Genomic DNA, 17,469 nt, shown 5'->3' with positions numbered 1-17,469 from the left:
TGTAGCTGGTATTCCATCAAAGGTCTCTGCTGCTCAACCACTCTATTCAACATCTGAAACGTTGAGTTCCAGCGTGTGGGGACGTCGCACAAAAGCCGGTGTTGTGGCACATGCAGGCGTTGCTGGAGAGATTTTAAGCTAGCAGCGGCTACTGTCGACTTGCGAAAGTGGGCGCACATGCGCCGCACTTTCACCAGTAGCTCTGGAACATTGGGGTAGCTCTTTAGGAAACGTTGCACCACTAGGTTGAAGACGTGGGCCAGGCATGGAACATGTTGGAGTCCGGCAAGCTCCAGAGCTGCTACCAGGTTCCGGCCGTTATCACAAACGACCATGCCTGGGCCCAGGTGCAGCGGCTCAAACCATATTGCCGTCTCATCGAGGAGGGCATCCCTCACCTCGGAGGCAGTGTGCTGTCTGTCCCCCAAGCTGATCAGCTTCAGCACAGCCTGCTGACGTCTACCAACGCCAGTGCTGCAACGTTTCCAACTCGTAGCTGGGGTCAATCTAACAGCAGAGGAGGAGGCGGTGGCGGAGGAGGAGGCGGTGGCGGAGGAGGAGGCGGTAGAGGAGGAGGAGGAGGGGGGTGTTCTTCTCGTGTCCCTGCCAGGAATGTTAGGCGGGGAGACGAGGTACACCGGGCCAGTTTGGGAAGCAGTCCCAGCCTCAACTACATTCACCCAGTGTGCCGTCAGTGAAATGTAGCGTCCCTGTCCGCATGCACTTGTCCACGCGTCGGTGGTCAAGTGGACCTTTGTGCAAAGCGCGGAACTAAGGGCCCGCCTGATGTTGAGTGACACGTGCTGGTGCAAGGCGGGGACGGCACACCGGGAGAAGTAGTGACGGCTAGGGACGGCATAGCGAGGTGCCGCAGTTGCCATCAGGTCCAGGAAGGCGGGAGTTTCAACAAGCCGGAACGCCAACATCTCCTGGGCCAGCAGTTTAGCGATGTTGGCGTTCAAGGCTTGCGCGTGTGGGTGGTTAGCAGTGTATTTCTGCCGCCGCTCCAATGTCTGAGAGATGGTGGGTTGTTGTAAAGAAACGCCTGATGGTGCCTTTGATGGTGCAGGAGAAGGAGATAAGACAGGACCAGGGGAGGATGAGGTAGAAGTCAACAAAGTGGCGGAGGCAGATGAAGTGGTGTCCTGGCTCGTCCTCTGGAGTGCATCGCCAGCACAGTCAGCAGTGGCAGTGGCAGAGGCAGTGGCAGAGGCAGTGGCAGTGGCGTGAACGGCAGGCGGCCTTTGTCCTGCCGTTGCTGCCTGCCACTGATTCCAGTGCTTGGATTCCAAATGACGGCGCATTGAAGTGGTGGACAGGTTGCTCTTCTCAGAGCCCCTAATCAATTTCGAGAGGCAAATTGTGCAGACAACACTATATCTGTCCTCGGCGCATTCCTTGAAAAAACTCCACACCTTCGAGAAACGTGCCCTCGAGGTGAGAGTTTTTCGGGGCTGGGTACGAACTGGAACATCTTGGGAGATTCCGGGTGTGGCCTGGCTTCGCCTAAGCTGCTGACCTCTGCCTCTGCCTCTAGCTACCCTTTTTGGTGCTGCACCTGCCTCAACATCCACACTACTTTCCCCGCTTGACATCCCCCCTGTCCAGGTCGGGTCAGTGTCCTCATCATCCACCACTTCCTCTTCCAACTCCTGTCTCATCTCCTCCTCCCGCACAATGCGCCGGTCAACTGGATGCCCTGACGGCAACTGCGTCACATCATCGTCGATGAGGGTGGGTTGCTGGTCATCCACCACCAAATCGAACGGAGATGGAGGAGACTCTAGTGTTTGAGCATCTGGACACAGATGCTCCTCTGTTAGGTTCGTGGAATCGTGACGTGGAGAGGCAGGTTGAGGGACAATGAAAGGAGCGGAGAACAGCTCTGGGGAGCAGGGACAGTTTGGGTTATTGTTCTGTAAAGCTTCGGAATTTTGGGAGGAAGGAAGACAAGACTGTTGGGTAATAGGAGGAGAGGAGGCAGAGTCTGACTGGCTGCTGGACAATGTGCTGTAAGCGTTCTCTGACAGCCATTGCAAGACCTGTTCCTGGTTCTCGGGCCTACTAAGGTTTGTACCCTGCAGTTTAGTTAATGTGGCAAGCAACCCTGGCACTGTGGAGTGGCGCAATGCTTGCTGCCCCACAGGAGTAGGCACGGGACGCCCTGTGGCTTCACTGCTACCTTGCTCCCCAGAACCATTCCCCCGACCTCGCCCACGGCCTCGTCCACGTCCCTTTCCGGGAGCCTTGCGCATTTTGAATTCCTAGTTAGAAATTGGCACTGTATACCAGTAGTAAAAATTGTGGGTGCACGTAACCCCAATATATTCTTTGAATTCCCAGTCAGACACTGGCACTATATGGCAGTAGCAAGAAATGAGGGTATTTGTATTCCCAATATACTCTTTGAATTCCCAGTCAGACAATGGCACTGTATACCAGTAGTAAAAATTGTGGGTGCACGTAACCCCAATATATTCTTTGAATTCCCAGTCAGAAACTGGCACTATATGGCAGTAGCAAGAAATGAGGGTATTTGTATTCCCAATATACTCTTTGAATTCCCAGTCAGACAATGGCACTGTATACCAGTAGTAAAAATTGTGGGTGCACGTAACCCCAATATATTCTTTGAATTCCCAGTCAGAAACTGGCACTATATGGCAGTAGCAAGAAATGAGGGTATTTGTATTCCCAATATACTCTTTGAATTCCCAGTCAGACAATGGCACTGTATACCAGTAGTAAAAATTGTGGGTGCACGTAACCCCAATATATTCTTTGAATTACCAGTCAGAAACTGGCACTATATGGCAGTAGCAAGAAATGAGGGTATTTATAACCCCAATATATTCTTTGAATTCCCAGTCAGACAATGGCACTGTATACCAGTAGTAAAAATTGTGGGTGCACGTAACCCCAATATATTCTTTGAATTACCAGTCAGAAACTGGCACTATATGGCAGTAGCAAGAAATGAGGGTATTTGTATTCCCAATATACTCTTTGAATTCCCAGTCAGACAATGGCACTGTATACCAGTAGTAAAAATTGTGGGTGCACGTAACCCCAATATATTCTTTGAATTCCCAGTCAGACAATGGCACTATATGGCAGTAGCAAGAAATGAGGGTATTTATAACCCCAATATATTCTTTGAATTCCCAGTCAGACAATGGCACTGTATACCAGTAGTAAAAATTGTGGGTGCACGTAACCCCAATATATTCTTTGAATTACCAGTCAGAAACTGGCACTATATGGCAGTAGCAAGAAATGAGGGTATTTATAACCCCAATATATTCTTTGAATTCCCAGTCAGACAATGGCACTGTATACCAGTAGTAAAAATTGTGGGTGCACGTAACCCCAATATATTCTTTGAATTCCCAGTCAGACACTGGCACTATATGGCAGTAGCAAGAAATGAGGGTATTTGTATTCCCAATATACTCTTTGAATTCCCAGTCAGACAATGGCACTGTATACCAGTAGTAAAAATTGTGGGTGCACGTAACCCCAATATATTCTTTGAATTCCCAGTCAGAAACTGGCACTATATGGCAGTAGCAAGAAATGAGGGTATTTGTATTCCCAATATACTCTTTGAATTCCCAGTCAGACAATGGCACTGTATACCAGTAGTAAAAATTGTGGGTGCACGTAACCCCAATATATTCTTTGAATTCCCAGTCAGAAACTGGCACTATATGGCAGTAGCAAGAAATGAGGGTATTTGTATTCCCAATATACTCTTTGAATTCCCAGTCAGACAATGGCACTGTATACCAGTAGTAAAAATTGTGGGTGCACGTAACCCCAATATATTCTTTGAATTACCAGTCAGAAACTGGCACTATATGGCAGTAGCAAGAAATGAGGGTATTTATAACCCCAATATATTCTTTGAATTCCCAGTCAGACAATGGCACTGTATACCAGTAGTAAAAATTGTGGGTGCACGTAACCCCAATATATTCTTTGAATTACCAGTCAGAAACTGGCACTATATGGCAGTAGCAAGAAATGAGGGTATTTGTATTCCCAATATACTCTTTGAATTCCCAGTCAGACAATGGCACTGTATACCAGTAGTAAAAATTGTGGGTGCACGTAACCCCAATATATTCTTTGAATTCCCAGTCAGACAATGGCACTATATGGCAGTAGCAAGAAATGAGGGTATTTATAACCCCAATATATTCTTTGAATTCCCAGTCAGACAATGGCACTGTATACCAGTAGTAAAAATTGTGGGTGCACGTAACCCCAATATATTCTTTGAATTACCAGTCAGAAACTGGCACTATATGGCAGTAGCAAGAAATGAGGGTATTTATAACCCCAATATATTCTTTGAATTCCCAGTCAGACAATGGCACTGTATACCAGTAGTAAAAATTGTGGGTGCACGTAACCCCAATATATTCTTTGAATTACCAGTCAGACACTGGCACTATATGGCAGTAGCAAGAAATGAGGGTATTTGTATTCCCAATATACTCTTTGAATTCCCAGTCAGACAATGGCACTGTATACCAGTAGTAAAAATTGTGGGTGCACGTAACCCCAATATATTCTTTGAATTCCCAGTCAGAAACTGGCACTATATGGCAGTAGCAAGAAATGAGGGTATTTGTATTCCCAATATACTCTTTGAATTCCCAGTCAGACAATGGCACTGTATACCAGTAGTAAAAATTGTGGGTGCACGTAACCCCAATATATTCTTTGAATTACCAGTCAGAAACTGGCACTGTATGGCAGTAGCAAGAAATGAGGGTATTTATAACCCCAATATATTCTTTGAATTCCCAGTCAGACAATGGCACTGTATACCAGTAGTAAAAATTGTGGGTGCACGTAACCCCAATATATTCTTTGAATTACCAGTCAGAAACTGGCACTATATGGCAGTAGCAAGAAATGAGGGTATTTGTATTCCCAATATACTCTTTGAATTCCCAGTCAGACAATGGCACTGTATACCAGTAGTAAAAATTGTGGGTGCACGTAACCCCAATATATTCTTTGAATTACCAGTCAGACACTGGCACTATATGGCAGTAGCAAGAAATGAGGGTATTTGTATTCCCAATATACTCTTTGAATTCCCAGTCAGACAATGGCACTGTATACCAGTAGTAAAAATTGTGGGTGCACGTAACCCCAATATATTCTTTGAATTCCCAGTCAGACAATGGCACTATATGGCAGTAGCAAGAAATGAGGGTATTTATAACCCCAATATATTCTTTGAATTCCCAGTCAGACAATGGCACTGTATACCAGTAGTAAAAATTGTGGGTGCACGTAACCCCAATATATTCTTTGAATTACCAGTCAGAAACTGGCACTATATGGCAGTAGCAAGAAATGAGGGTATTTATAACCCCAATATATTCTTTGAATTCCCAGTCAGACAATGGCACTGTATACCAGTAGTAAAAATTGTGGGTGCACGTAACCCCAATATATTCTTTGAATTACCAGTCAGAAACTGGCACTATATGGCAGTAGCAAGAAATGAGGGTATTTATAACCCCAATATATTCTTTGAATTCCCAGTCAGACAATGGCACTGTATACCAGTAGTAAAAATTGTGGGTGCACGTAACCCCAATATATTCTTTGAATTCCCAGTCAGACACTGGCACTATATGGCAGTAGCAAGAAATGAGGGTATTTGTATTCCCAATATATTCTTTGAATTCCCAGTCAGACAATGGCACTGTATACCAGTAGTAAAAATTGTGGGTGTATATAGCCCCAATTCTATTGCTAGGGGACTTGCAGGGTATTTCTGGGGTGAAGGTGGGGGGGCACACCGTTGGAACGGGTATCGGGGTATATATCGGGTATACGGGAATACACTGACAGTGTATTCCATTCAGGATCCTGGGAAAGCTGGGTTGCGGCGATTGAGCCCGTCAGTGCCACATTACACTGACAAGCTTCTCCCTGGAATTTAGCTCTTATAAGAGCTGTTGGTTGTCTTCTCCTTCCTATCCTAGCCTGTCCCTGCCTACCCAGAATCTAAGCCCTAGCTAGCTGGACGGAAACCTCCGTCCTCGGTGAATTGCAAGCTCAGAATGACGCGAAGCTGGGCGTCGCTGTTCTTTTAAATTAGAGGTCACATGTTTTCGGCAGCCAATGGGTTTTGCCTACTTTTTTCAACGTCACCGGTGTCGTAGTTCCTGTCCCACCTACCCTGCGCTGTTATTGGAGCAAAAAAGGCGCCAGGGAAGGTGGGAGGGGAATCGAGTAATGGCGCACTTTACCACGCGGTGTTCGATTCGATTCGAACATGCCGAACAGCCTAATATCCGATCGAACATGAGTTCGATAGAACACTGTTCGCTCATCTCTATACATGATCCCTTTCTTATGTCACCTCTACAGTATATAACCCATTTCTTATGGCCCCCCAAAATGTATGACCCCTTTGTTGCCCCCCCACACAGTATATTACCCCTTTCTATGGCCCCCACATAGTATCTGACACCTTTATATGGCCCTCAAACAGTATATGATCCTCTTTTTATGGCCCCATACAGTATATGACTCCTTTTTTTTAATCCCTCTCCACACATCGCATGATCCCACCTATTTTTGGACCCCACACAGTTTATGACCCCCTTTTATACTCCCCACACAGTATATGACCCATTGTTTAAAGTCTATCCACAATATATGACCCCCTTTTTTCCCCCACCCCCACACAGAGTAGCGCCCGATAACTTTTACCCATCTGTCCACACTCCAGTCCTCGCAGCCTCCAGAGTGTGCTGTAGTCAACGCTGAAGAATGTTGAGCCACTACGTACAGCGTCCCGGCATTCTTCAGTATTGTTATGTAAGTGTAGCACTTATAGTATGTAATGGCAGCCTCCTGCATCTAAAGCCAACAAGATGTTGTCCTGTATTAGGAGAGACATGGCGTCTAGAAAAGAAAGTACTACTTTACTGCTCCGTAATGTACTGGTGTGACCTTATCTCAGATATGTCATACAGTTATGGCCATAAGCTCCAAAAAAGATATAAGAGAGCTGAAAAGAATTTAGTAAAGGGCAACCAAACTAATACATGGAATGAAAAATCTCACTTATTATCAAAAATACATTTACTTAGTATACAGATGAGAAGATTGAAAAGAAATATAATATCCTTAAGGGAGCTTGTTAGATTTTTTCTGCCCTAAACTGGAATCCATAATGTCCTTTCCTATAGTGCCCCTCACTAAGCTTTCTGTTGAAGTGATGGGGGGAGGAAAGCAGCTTCATCTAGTCATGCAGTCATCACACTAAATAATATCCTATGAGACCGGCGGTTAGGTAGGGTATCAGTCTGGTGTGCGATGGTGAGGGACATGTCAGTCCCACTACAAAGGGTGAGATTTAGAGCGCTGACTACATTTCATGATAAAGCTACTTCTAGCCCCGTGCTTCAGCAGTTAAGGTAAATTTGCATATGTCAATCTATAGTTTTAAATGCTTAGACTTTGACTTTTCAGTAACAAAATACTAAGTGGCGGTACCAATGGAAAGGACATCACTTGATATGAGAACAGTTTAGGGTATAAATAAACACCTGACAGGTTCCCTTGAATGCAAATTCCACCATGTGAACATACCCTTAGAATCTCTTGTGTGGAAGGAAATCTGGTTCCCTATTCTTTTTTTTTTTTTTTAAAATGTAGATTGTGAGCCCCACATAGAGCTCACAATGTACATTTTTCCCTATCAGGATGTCTTTTTAGAATATGGGATGGAAATCCATGCAAACACGGGGAGAACATACAAACTCCTTGCAGATGGTTTTTTGCCCTTGGCGGGATTTGAACACCAGGACTCCAGTGCTGCAAGGCTGCAGTGCTAACTACTGAGCCACCGTGTGGCCCCTTGTTCCCTATTCTTTTCTATTAAACTCACATGAAGACTCCAATTGGAGTAAATAGAAATTGCCAATATATCAGATGCTACGTCAATGGGAGAGACAGAGTGTTGGTCATGCAGCACAGATAAGGACTAGAAGGGATGAGATAACCCACAAATACAGCTACTGGTACTGTCATTTCATTACCTATACTAATTTAATTAATGTACCAGAATACCAATGTTTGTGGGACAGCTACTTTAAGAATAGGTAGTTATATTAAAATCATGATACTCAACAATTTATGCATATCAGAATCATTTATTGGCTAATAAAAATTCAGATACCTTAGTCTCATTTAATAGAGTGTGTGATTCTGGACCAGAATGTAAAGCACCTTATTTCACAATGTTGCTGTTTTGTGCCTGAAAAACACTCTGTAGTTCCTGCCATTTTGGGTCTTCTTGATAATTTGCTGTTCACTCACTGTAACTAGAGAAACTCTGTCTTTAGATATCAGCAGGAACACAATGAGTAGAGGAAGGGAGATACAGGTTTCTCTTCGCAGCCTCAACAGCTTCCCTTACTTTTACACTACACGAAGAGGATTCTAGATCTTCTCATAGTTTAGAGTGAGTATAAGGAGAGTCTATATACTTCTATCTATTTGTAACTAACTACTTGTATTATTGATGATGGGAAGTTACTCATAGATAGCAAGTAGCTTTCTTCATCAAATCAGTATTTTCTGTGTAAGGGATTTGTTTAGCTGCATCACAGCCTAGATTTAGAAACCAGTGTCCCCAGATATTCTATATTATGTCTACATGTATTTATCTGAGCTATTTCTTTACTATTTTATAGTTACGGCTGGTAGAATAATACAGGTAAAGAAATAAATAGTAATAATAGATTGGGGAGAATGCAATCTGCTCTTTACTGCACAAATACGAAATGTTCCGTAGTCATAGTGGGGCTATTAGTAAAAAAGAAAGTGATAGGACATCACATACGAAGGGTTACAGCCATAAAAAAAAGCCTGCTTAGCAACACGTTTTGATGAAAATTCAATTACCCTTTAAGAACTAAATGATTATCATTTCCTATTCTTGCATCCCTTTAAGTGGTTAACAGTGAAAAACATTTAAAAAGAGCTCCTAGGAGACATTTCACACCACCTTAACCCTCACCAAGATACTAAGTCTTCTTAAAGAGAACAACAAGAAGATAAGGAAAAGGGAAATAGGCTAAATGTTTTTTCACCCTGAAGCAGCACTAGTCCTGTCCATGATTTGTATCTGGCATTGCATTTAATTGGAGCTGAGTTTTTATTCTAGACATAACCTATGGGCAGGAAGGACTCTGCTTCTAAAATCTTGACAATCCATTTAAGGAAATGATCTCCTAGGTGCCATCATTTCACTATTCTAGAAAACAATGTCTCATCTCAGAAAATTCTTCATTCAGAACTGGAGTATCCAGACAAATCCATCTCTTAAGTCATGTTCATGCTCTCTCTGGAGAGATATACAGAGTAGAAGCCATTTTTAAAAACAGGAAAATATCCTGCCTAGAACATGGACATCTGGTTTATATGCATTAAATGTACAATAAGTACAGGTAGATGCAAATTTGGAATGTTTTTACATAGTAGCCAATATTATTGTCAGCTTGTCATGCTTATTTTTGTACTTTTTCCATACAATCTGTGTCTGTGGTTCCCAAGATTTTGTGAGGCAAAAATTTTGGTAATGGCATAAGGCGTATACACATGTTTTCTCTGGTCCTTATGACAAATGTTCACACGTATTTGTAGAATTATATAAATACTAACATTAAACATCTAAAACGAAAGAAAAGAATATTCTCCAGTTGTCAATAATAATTAAAAAGCAAATAATTAACAAATTACTAAAAACACAAGTAAATCAAGTTATATGAATAAGGACGTCAGCGTTTGTGCAAAGGTTATTCGCCACATAATTGCAATTGTCAGGGAGACTTTTCCAAATTTCAGCAATGTCAATGTAGAGATAAACACAATATAGTTAAAACTGTTCAGGATATATTTTACCCTTTATGCGTGGGGTCCAACTTTGTGACAATATTACCTACAATATTACAATATCTTCACTATACTGTAGTAGTTACAAAGAAAAGTGACCTTTTCATGTATAATAGAAGCATTTTGGCTATTACACGTTACACGGTAATAAAGAATTGAATGTGTTTTTCTTTAGGTTAGAATTACCATTGAATCATTACATTATGAGAGTAAAAGGGGTTAACTGAAGCACAATGTACACAACAGCGTATGGTACATATAGTACATGTACAGAGAAAACTTTATTGTATAGTGTGCATGGATGTATCATACATGAAGTATATATTGTGTATGATTAATACATATACATAGTAGTAAGTTAGTACTTAATTAGATATCTATATAAATGTGATCTATATAACATCCTTTGATAATGTAATGAATATCTATCTAAAGATCTGTCTGTCCTTCCATCTATGTATGTGACTGATTTTTCACATACAATGCAATACTCTTACCTTCTGTATGGACAGCAGACACATAAGTCCAGTTATATCTTTTCACAATGTCCAGCATGGCCCTGGCTTGCAATATATCAGAGGGAACCACCCGCAGAAAGTATTTATATAAAGTTTTGTCACTCAGGTCAATACTTGTTGCGGAGTAAGCAATCTGTGGTATATCAAAAAGTTGCAGTAGGTTCTGAACTTGGATGGCTACAGAACTGGACCCTGGTCCAATAACACCGGCAATAGGCTTTTTAATTCTGCCCTGAGGTGTTGGAGTAGCATCTAAACACTTACTGATGCCATCTTTGTCATCTCTCATTGAAATAAGTGAATCTCTTATGAATTCAATGCTTTGCTCCAGGGCGACAGATGAATGCCAACAGGAGTCTCGTATTTCTGTCCCCAGTGTAATATTGGGTAACAAGGTCTGATCCATGTTTATCTGATCCAGTGTGTGAAACATGGCTTCTACCCTCTGGATGCCATATTGTTCTCGGATTTCCCCACATTTCCTCTCTGGTACCCTCTCAGCTGGTGGTTGGTGATGTACAGAAAACAAGGCTCCGATTATAATATCTCCATCCATCCTAGCTACCGACCGTGGACTAGAAGCACCAGCTCTTCCAGCACTTCTTTCAAAGCTGTCCAGTGTCATCGTCATCATCATGATCAGGAACAAATCAAGCATTTTACACACGGACGCCATGCAGATCCTGGGAAAGATGAGTTGCTTTGAAGATTTGCCTGTTCACACTAGATTTTTACTAGTCACAATCCAATTCTTCTAAATCCAGCTGTAATAGTCCTACAATAAGAAGACTGAGTCTGGAGCCAGGAACATCTCCCCAGACACTGTGACCCTGTTACAAATAAAGAATATACAGATATGATATAGTATATTGCTATATATATATATATATATATATATATATATATATATATATATAAAACAGAAGACTACATGTGTGATTATTGCTGGTATATATCTTGTTGCATGTCAGCTCCAGTTCTCATCATGAGAGACTGTCATTCTTCTGCTTTAGGCAAACGATAGGGTAGAAAATAGCCCTACATCATTCTTTCCCAATTTATGTTAAAAAATGCAACTTGTTTATCTTGTCCTTTTGGCAAGGTCAGAACTAGTGCAGAGAAAGCAGTCACCACATACAGAACTATAGGATGTATCATAAGTCATTCAATGGAAACTTAATGTCAAACACATATGGAAAAGAGGGTTTAGGAATCAATTATATGACTTACATAGTGACACAAAGTAATGGATACATATTGTGCATGGAGGGATCTGAATCAGTGAACCAAGGGGTTAATATCCACACCTAGTTTGTGTTCTGCTTTTATAAATATATTTAAATTACAATAATTTAATGGATATCTGCTGCATAAGCTGCTCAGAGCAGTTCAGTATATGATAAAGTGCACCAGGGACAGAGATTTTATTGTCATTGTGGGTATTTCACAGCACAAAACAGCATCCAGACTAAATGCAAGTTATGCATTCAGTTCAATGGTGCTAGTTTCAGCACCAGGGACAGATATTCTGCCACTATGTATATTACAGCAACGCCTAACCTACCATACATGGCATGTTAACAGGTGCCCTCAATGCAATGGTACAGCATGTGCTTTATATGTGGTTTCTATAGACCCTGCTAGTTTCAGCACCAGGGACAGATTTTAGTCTGTCACTATATGTCTTATAGCAACTCCTAACCTGCTATACAAGGCATGTTAACAGGTGCCCTCTATGCAATGGTACATCATGTACTTTATATGTGCTTTCTATAGACCCTGCTAGTTTCAGCACCAGGGACAGATCTTACCACTATGTGTATTACAGCAACTCCTAACCTATCATACATGGCATGTTAACAGGTGCCCTCAATGCAATGATACATTATGTGCTTCCTATTAGTCCTGCTGGATTCAGCACCAAGGACAGTGCTTTGTAGTGGAATGCCTTTTGTACAAGCCATATATAGCTAGCCCATATACATACCATAAGTGCAGTTTTTATGTGCTTTCTCCCCTTTCCTGTGTATTGCATTGCAATGAAGGTAACTGGAAAGCAGCTGTTAACTATAGGCATGTAAAGGATGTCAGTGCAAATATTGTGTGTTTTCTATATGAACTGCTTGGCTCAGCATAAAGAAAAATATTCCAGTCATACCTATGTGACTAAAACTCCTATTCATTACTACTTACCCAGGCAATGCAAGGAAACAGTGGTCCACTCCCGTCCATAGCCACAGTTGCTTTCTTATCTAGCTCTGTCTATAACTCTCTCCCACAACCACAAAGCACCCACACACATTCAGCAGCCCACACACAAGCAAATCCAACCACCAGTTCCTTCTGCCGCTGTGGGTGCAGTGCAATGCCCACTCCTTGCAGGGCTGTCTCTAAGACTAGACACTTACTGACCACTGACACATCTACTCAATAATCAATAGGGATTACTATACAATGACATTATCAACACATGCAGCAAAGCCATTGAGAAAGCAGCAAAAATAATAAGCTAGCACAGTGTTAAGTGATACAATTGCTAAAAGCATGCAATAAATATGAGCTTTACTGAATTAAGGTGGCAATGCTGAGTTAAAGGATCAAAGTTAGGGCTTACCTAGGTGAGAGACAGAGAACTGCTCCTTGATGGAATCGTTGCTCTGTGAACACAAGCTACTGCACTGACACAATGAGCTGCGGATCCAGTGTTTTGTCTGTACTCTAGTGCCCTCTTCCTTCAATACTACTTCACCACAAGAAGACAAAGTTTTCTTTCATATGATCTGTTATGTCATGGTGTTCCAGAAATACTAGAATCAGTCATTCCGTACATAAATATTGTGTACAGTATATTCTAAGATATCATTAAAAGCTTGAATTGTTTGGATATGATTAGTAAAGTTGAGCTGTATATGAATAAGGATATGTATATGTAGTCTATTCATGTTGGGGTTTTATTACTAAGATATTTAAATGTGACTAATTCTATTGTTTCTGGAAATTATTCTAAGCAATGATATAGTCAATGAGATTGACTATAAGAGTGAGATAGTGAGATTATTTACAGTGTACAGACAACCAGACAGATGCTGTATACAGATTTACAAAAAGAACAATAATAATGGTGATGATAATGATGATGACATTTGCGACGGTGGTACACACCATGATAGTGCAAAGAAGAAGAAAAATATGTGAACCGATATAATCTGTGGATGTTGTCGGTCATACAATATGACAACATACGTAATGACCACATGATAAATAGTTGCAGTAGTAATATTCCTACTGTGCTACAACATATAAACGCCAGGGCTGGAGTGATTGTGTGTTTATGCAGATGTGTCCTCTCTTAGGCCTGGTTCACATCTGTGTTCGGTATTCTGTTCGGGAAGTCCGCTTGGGGACCCCCTGAATGGAATACTGAACACATAAAAAGCAGTGAGCAATGACTATAAAGGGGTCCATGTGTGTTCCGTGCAGTGTCCACACGAATCATGCAGAAAGAAAAGTAGTTCATGAAGTACTTTCCTCTCCTATGATTCGTGCAGACACTGAGCAGAAAACACACAGACCCCATTATAGTCTATGGGGTCCATGTGCTTTCATTTCTCACCACTTTTTAATGCATTCGGTATTCCATTTGGGGGTCCCCAAGCAGAGTCTCCTAACGGAATACCAAACGCAGATGTGAACTGGGCCTTAGCTACTCTCTTGGTTGGACACGTCCAGATATGCTATATGGGTGGGAAACATTGGGACACACCTGTCCTGAATTATTGAATTCAGATGTTTCTTTCAGTCTATATAAAATCTCTCTCCTAGCCAGGCAGTCTGCTTTTACAAACATTTGTAACAGATTGACTCGAAGAGTGCACTGAATTCCAGCATGGTATTGTAATAGGATGCCACCGTTGCAGCAAGTTCCTTTCTTAACCATTTCACCATCAACTGTGACCCCCTATTCACATCTGTGTTTGGTAATCCATTCGGGGAGTCCGCATGGGGATCCCTCCGAATGCAATACCAAACGCACTAGTAAGCGGTGTGCAGTGAAAGCACACAGACCCCATAGACTATAATGGGGTCCGTGTGCTCTCCATGCAGTGTCCACACAGAACATGCGGATAAAAAAGTAGATCGTGATCTACTTTCATGTGCCTTGGCCGGTCATATGACTGCCCAGGTAATCTAGGTAATAATAGATTTTTGGTACAGTAAGTTATTTAGAAGGTAGAAAAGAGGGGCTGTTTAGCTTAGATTATAAAAATCTATTTATCCTGGACAACTCCTTTAAGGATTATGTTGTAATATTGTGCTGAATTGATTGAAAGACAAGTTAGAATCTGTAACCAATTTTGAGATCAAAGGGATAAACATGAAACAGCACCGAGCTGCATATAGTGAAGAACTTCACGGTAACTAGTGTGATAATATAAATAAATAAAACTCTCACCTTTGTGAGTTGTGAAAAGTTCACAACTACTATAATGGTGGTAGAACCGATTGTCAGAGGTTCCTCTCTGGTATTTGGAAACAGCAGGGTCCAAACACCCAAAGGTGTTGTGGGCGGCGACTGCCCATAATAGTTCCTTTGAGTGTCTTACCGTTACACCACTCGATTTCATCCCCACTTCCGCTAGTGATAGATTCAATCGGTGATGGACGGAGATTTACTAGATTTTCACGCTTAACACTTTTGTTCCATCCAGTCTTAATGAAGCACTTGAAGACGTCTCTGGCTATTAGAATAATATTTTTTTATGTGTCTTTGAACCTTTCATTCATTCATTATTTATAATTCTCTTTATTTATTCCACGTTGGCACTTTTTTTTATGCTGTTTCGCTTATCTATATAAGTTTTTATGGATTTTATGTAATCTATTCATCACCTTATATGCTTATTTCTATGTTAATTAGAGATTAGAGATGAGCGAACACTGTTCGGATCAGCCGATCCGAACAGCACGCTCCCATAGAAATGAATGGAAGCACCTGGCACACAGACTTTGCCGGCGGTCGGCCGCTTAACCCCCTGCGTGCCAGCCGCTTCCATTCATTTCTATGGGAGCGTGCTGTGAGCGTGCAGTTTGGAACGGCTGTTCCGAACAGTGTCCGCTCATCTCTAATGTTAATCAAATTGGGTTTTTATAGTTATTTGTGTATGCGTTTCACTCATGTGGTCATTTCAAGCATGGCTCTACGAGTACCACACAGATCCACATACTGTCCGTGATTTATTTATGAAATTGTTATTTAGTTATGATACTTGTATCCCTTTAAGGCCCGTTCCCATGATGTAACTCGGTGCTAATTCTGACACATCAGAGTCAGCGCTTCAAAAAAGAATCCCATTGACTTCAATTGGTTCTATCTTATGCACGCTACACATTGAAATCAATGGGAGACTTTTAATCATTGATTTCAATGTGTTACGCGCGTTAAATGGAACCCATTGAAGTCAATGGGATTCTCTTTTGAAGCGCTGACTCTGACACGTGTATACGTGTCAGAATGAGCGCCGCGTTACATCGTGGGAACGAGCCCTTATTGATTTTCTTCTATTGAGTTCACACCTCACACAGTCGCTGAGCTGAGGAGCACTATCACTCTCAGCCCAGCGCTTCTATGTTCCTAATGAGTGGCGTCTCTATCACTTTTGTCTCTGCTGCTGGCTCACTTGTTGGTTGCGCATGCGCAGTCCCTCTGCAGACAGAGATGCAGCTCTCACTGTTACAGCCTCTTGCTTCTGCTGTTCTGTGCATGAGCAGTCTGTTTACATCCCAATGCGTGGGCATGCGCACTAGTGCTCAGTGGTGAACCTAGACTCTCTGCTGCCTGAAGCGGACGATAAAAAGACAGGGTTGGGGGTGCTAGCGGTAACATTACAATAAATACAATGCAGTAATATTTTGTGCAGTAATACATGAGATGTCTTCCCACATTTCCCGTCTCTTCCCTTTGGACCACCATGACAACTTCTTCCAGCTGTGACTTGAAACTGTAAAGTTTGCAACACAGACATTTTTGCGGTCCCTGCAGCCTATATTATGTCCCACAGTGGCACAATAGAGTGTGGGGCATAATAGAGGTTGCGGGGGGGCCTGCTGTGGAGCATAATAAAGGTTACAGGGGCCACAGTGGACCCTTCAAGCTCTATTATGCCAACAGTTGCCCACCCAACTATTATGCCCCACAGTGGCACACCCATGAACTATTATTATACTCAGGGGTCTTTTCAGATCCCCGAGTATAACAAATGGAGCCCCAGGGCTATTACTACTAGCACAGGCTTCAGGCCTGTATGGTACTGCTAGCACAGGCTTTAGGCCTATATCGTAATATCCCAGACCACGTGATGTCTGGAACATTACCATACAGGCCCGAAGCCTGCTAGGATTAATATCAGATCCTGGAGAGGTGAGTAACACTGTTTATTATGTTCCCTCACCTCCCCTGGGGCTCCCATTATTATATTCAGGGTCTGAAAAGACCCCTGAGTATAATAATAGCGGTTGTGGGATCGCGACCTATTATTATTATTTATTATAGTTTATTTGACCACTGGGGCCTTTTTTATGCTGCACAAACGATTGGTCTTATAATTTATGGGCTCATTAACCAATGTGTATTCTACACTAGACATTTTTACTTTGATATCTTTGCTTATCTTTATTCATTTTGGACACTTCCACCTTGGGGTCCAAGTGGGAGTGTCCTAATTTTGTTATCTATATGTATTTCAATGAAGTATGTGTCTGTCAGCGCTAGTCCATTGACAGTTGACAAAGGGGTTCTTACCCTGAAATGTGCGTTGTGTTGTGACTTTAATAAAAGACGATCCATTTTATTCAACTATCTTGTGGAGCGCGATCCATCGACGATTTCTGGTGAATCTTCGTCTGTTCTTCGGTATCAAATTTGGGATCAGTTTGTGTGGATACATCAGTACATTAGCAGAAGCTAGGTAGACTCCAGTAAAAGTATAAAGTACAGTAAGGAACTCCCCCTAGC

At 42.0% G+C, this 17,469-nt stretch overlaps 1 protein-coding gene across 3 annotated transcripts in view; it reads right to left on the bottom strand.

Moving 5' to 3' along the window:
- The window catches only part of GRM1 (glutamate metabotropic receptor 1), a 286,785-nt gene extending 273,633 nt beyond the window's left edge, over positions 1-13,152 (bottom strand). For 2 of the 3 annotated variants that reach the window (XM_075267606.1, XM_075267608.1), the window contains exons 1-2: positions 13,072-13,152; positions 10,437-11,287 (exon numbers count right to left, since the gene is read on the bottom strand). In XM_075267606.1, the coding sequence (XP_075123707.1) occupies positions 10,437-11,133 (697 nt within the window). In that variant the 5' untranslated portion in view covers positions 11,134-11,287; positions 13,072-13,152. Of the gene's footprint in view, positions 1-10,436; positions 11,288-12,650; positions 12,873-13,071 lie in introns of those variants that run through there. The other variant, XM_075267607.1, reaches the window with a different exon arrangement.
- Between the last annotated feature and the right edge of the window lie 4,317 nt (positions 13,153-17,469).

Source organism: Leptodactylus fuscus, chromosome 3 (genome assembly GCF_031893055.1).
Source record: "Leptodactylus fuscus isolate aLepFus1 chromosome 3, aLepFus1.hap2, whole genome shotgun sequence".
Taxonomy (NCBI): domain Eukaryota; kingdom Metazoa; phylum Chordata; class Amphibia; order Anura; family Leptodactylidae; genus Leptodactylus; species Leptodactylus fuscus.
Note: the sequence above shows the minus strand (reverse complement) of the source record. Positions and strands in the feature narration are given on the sequence as shown.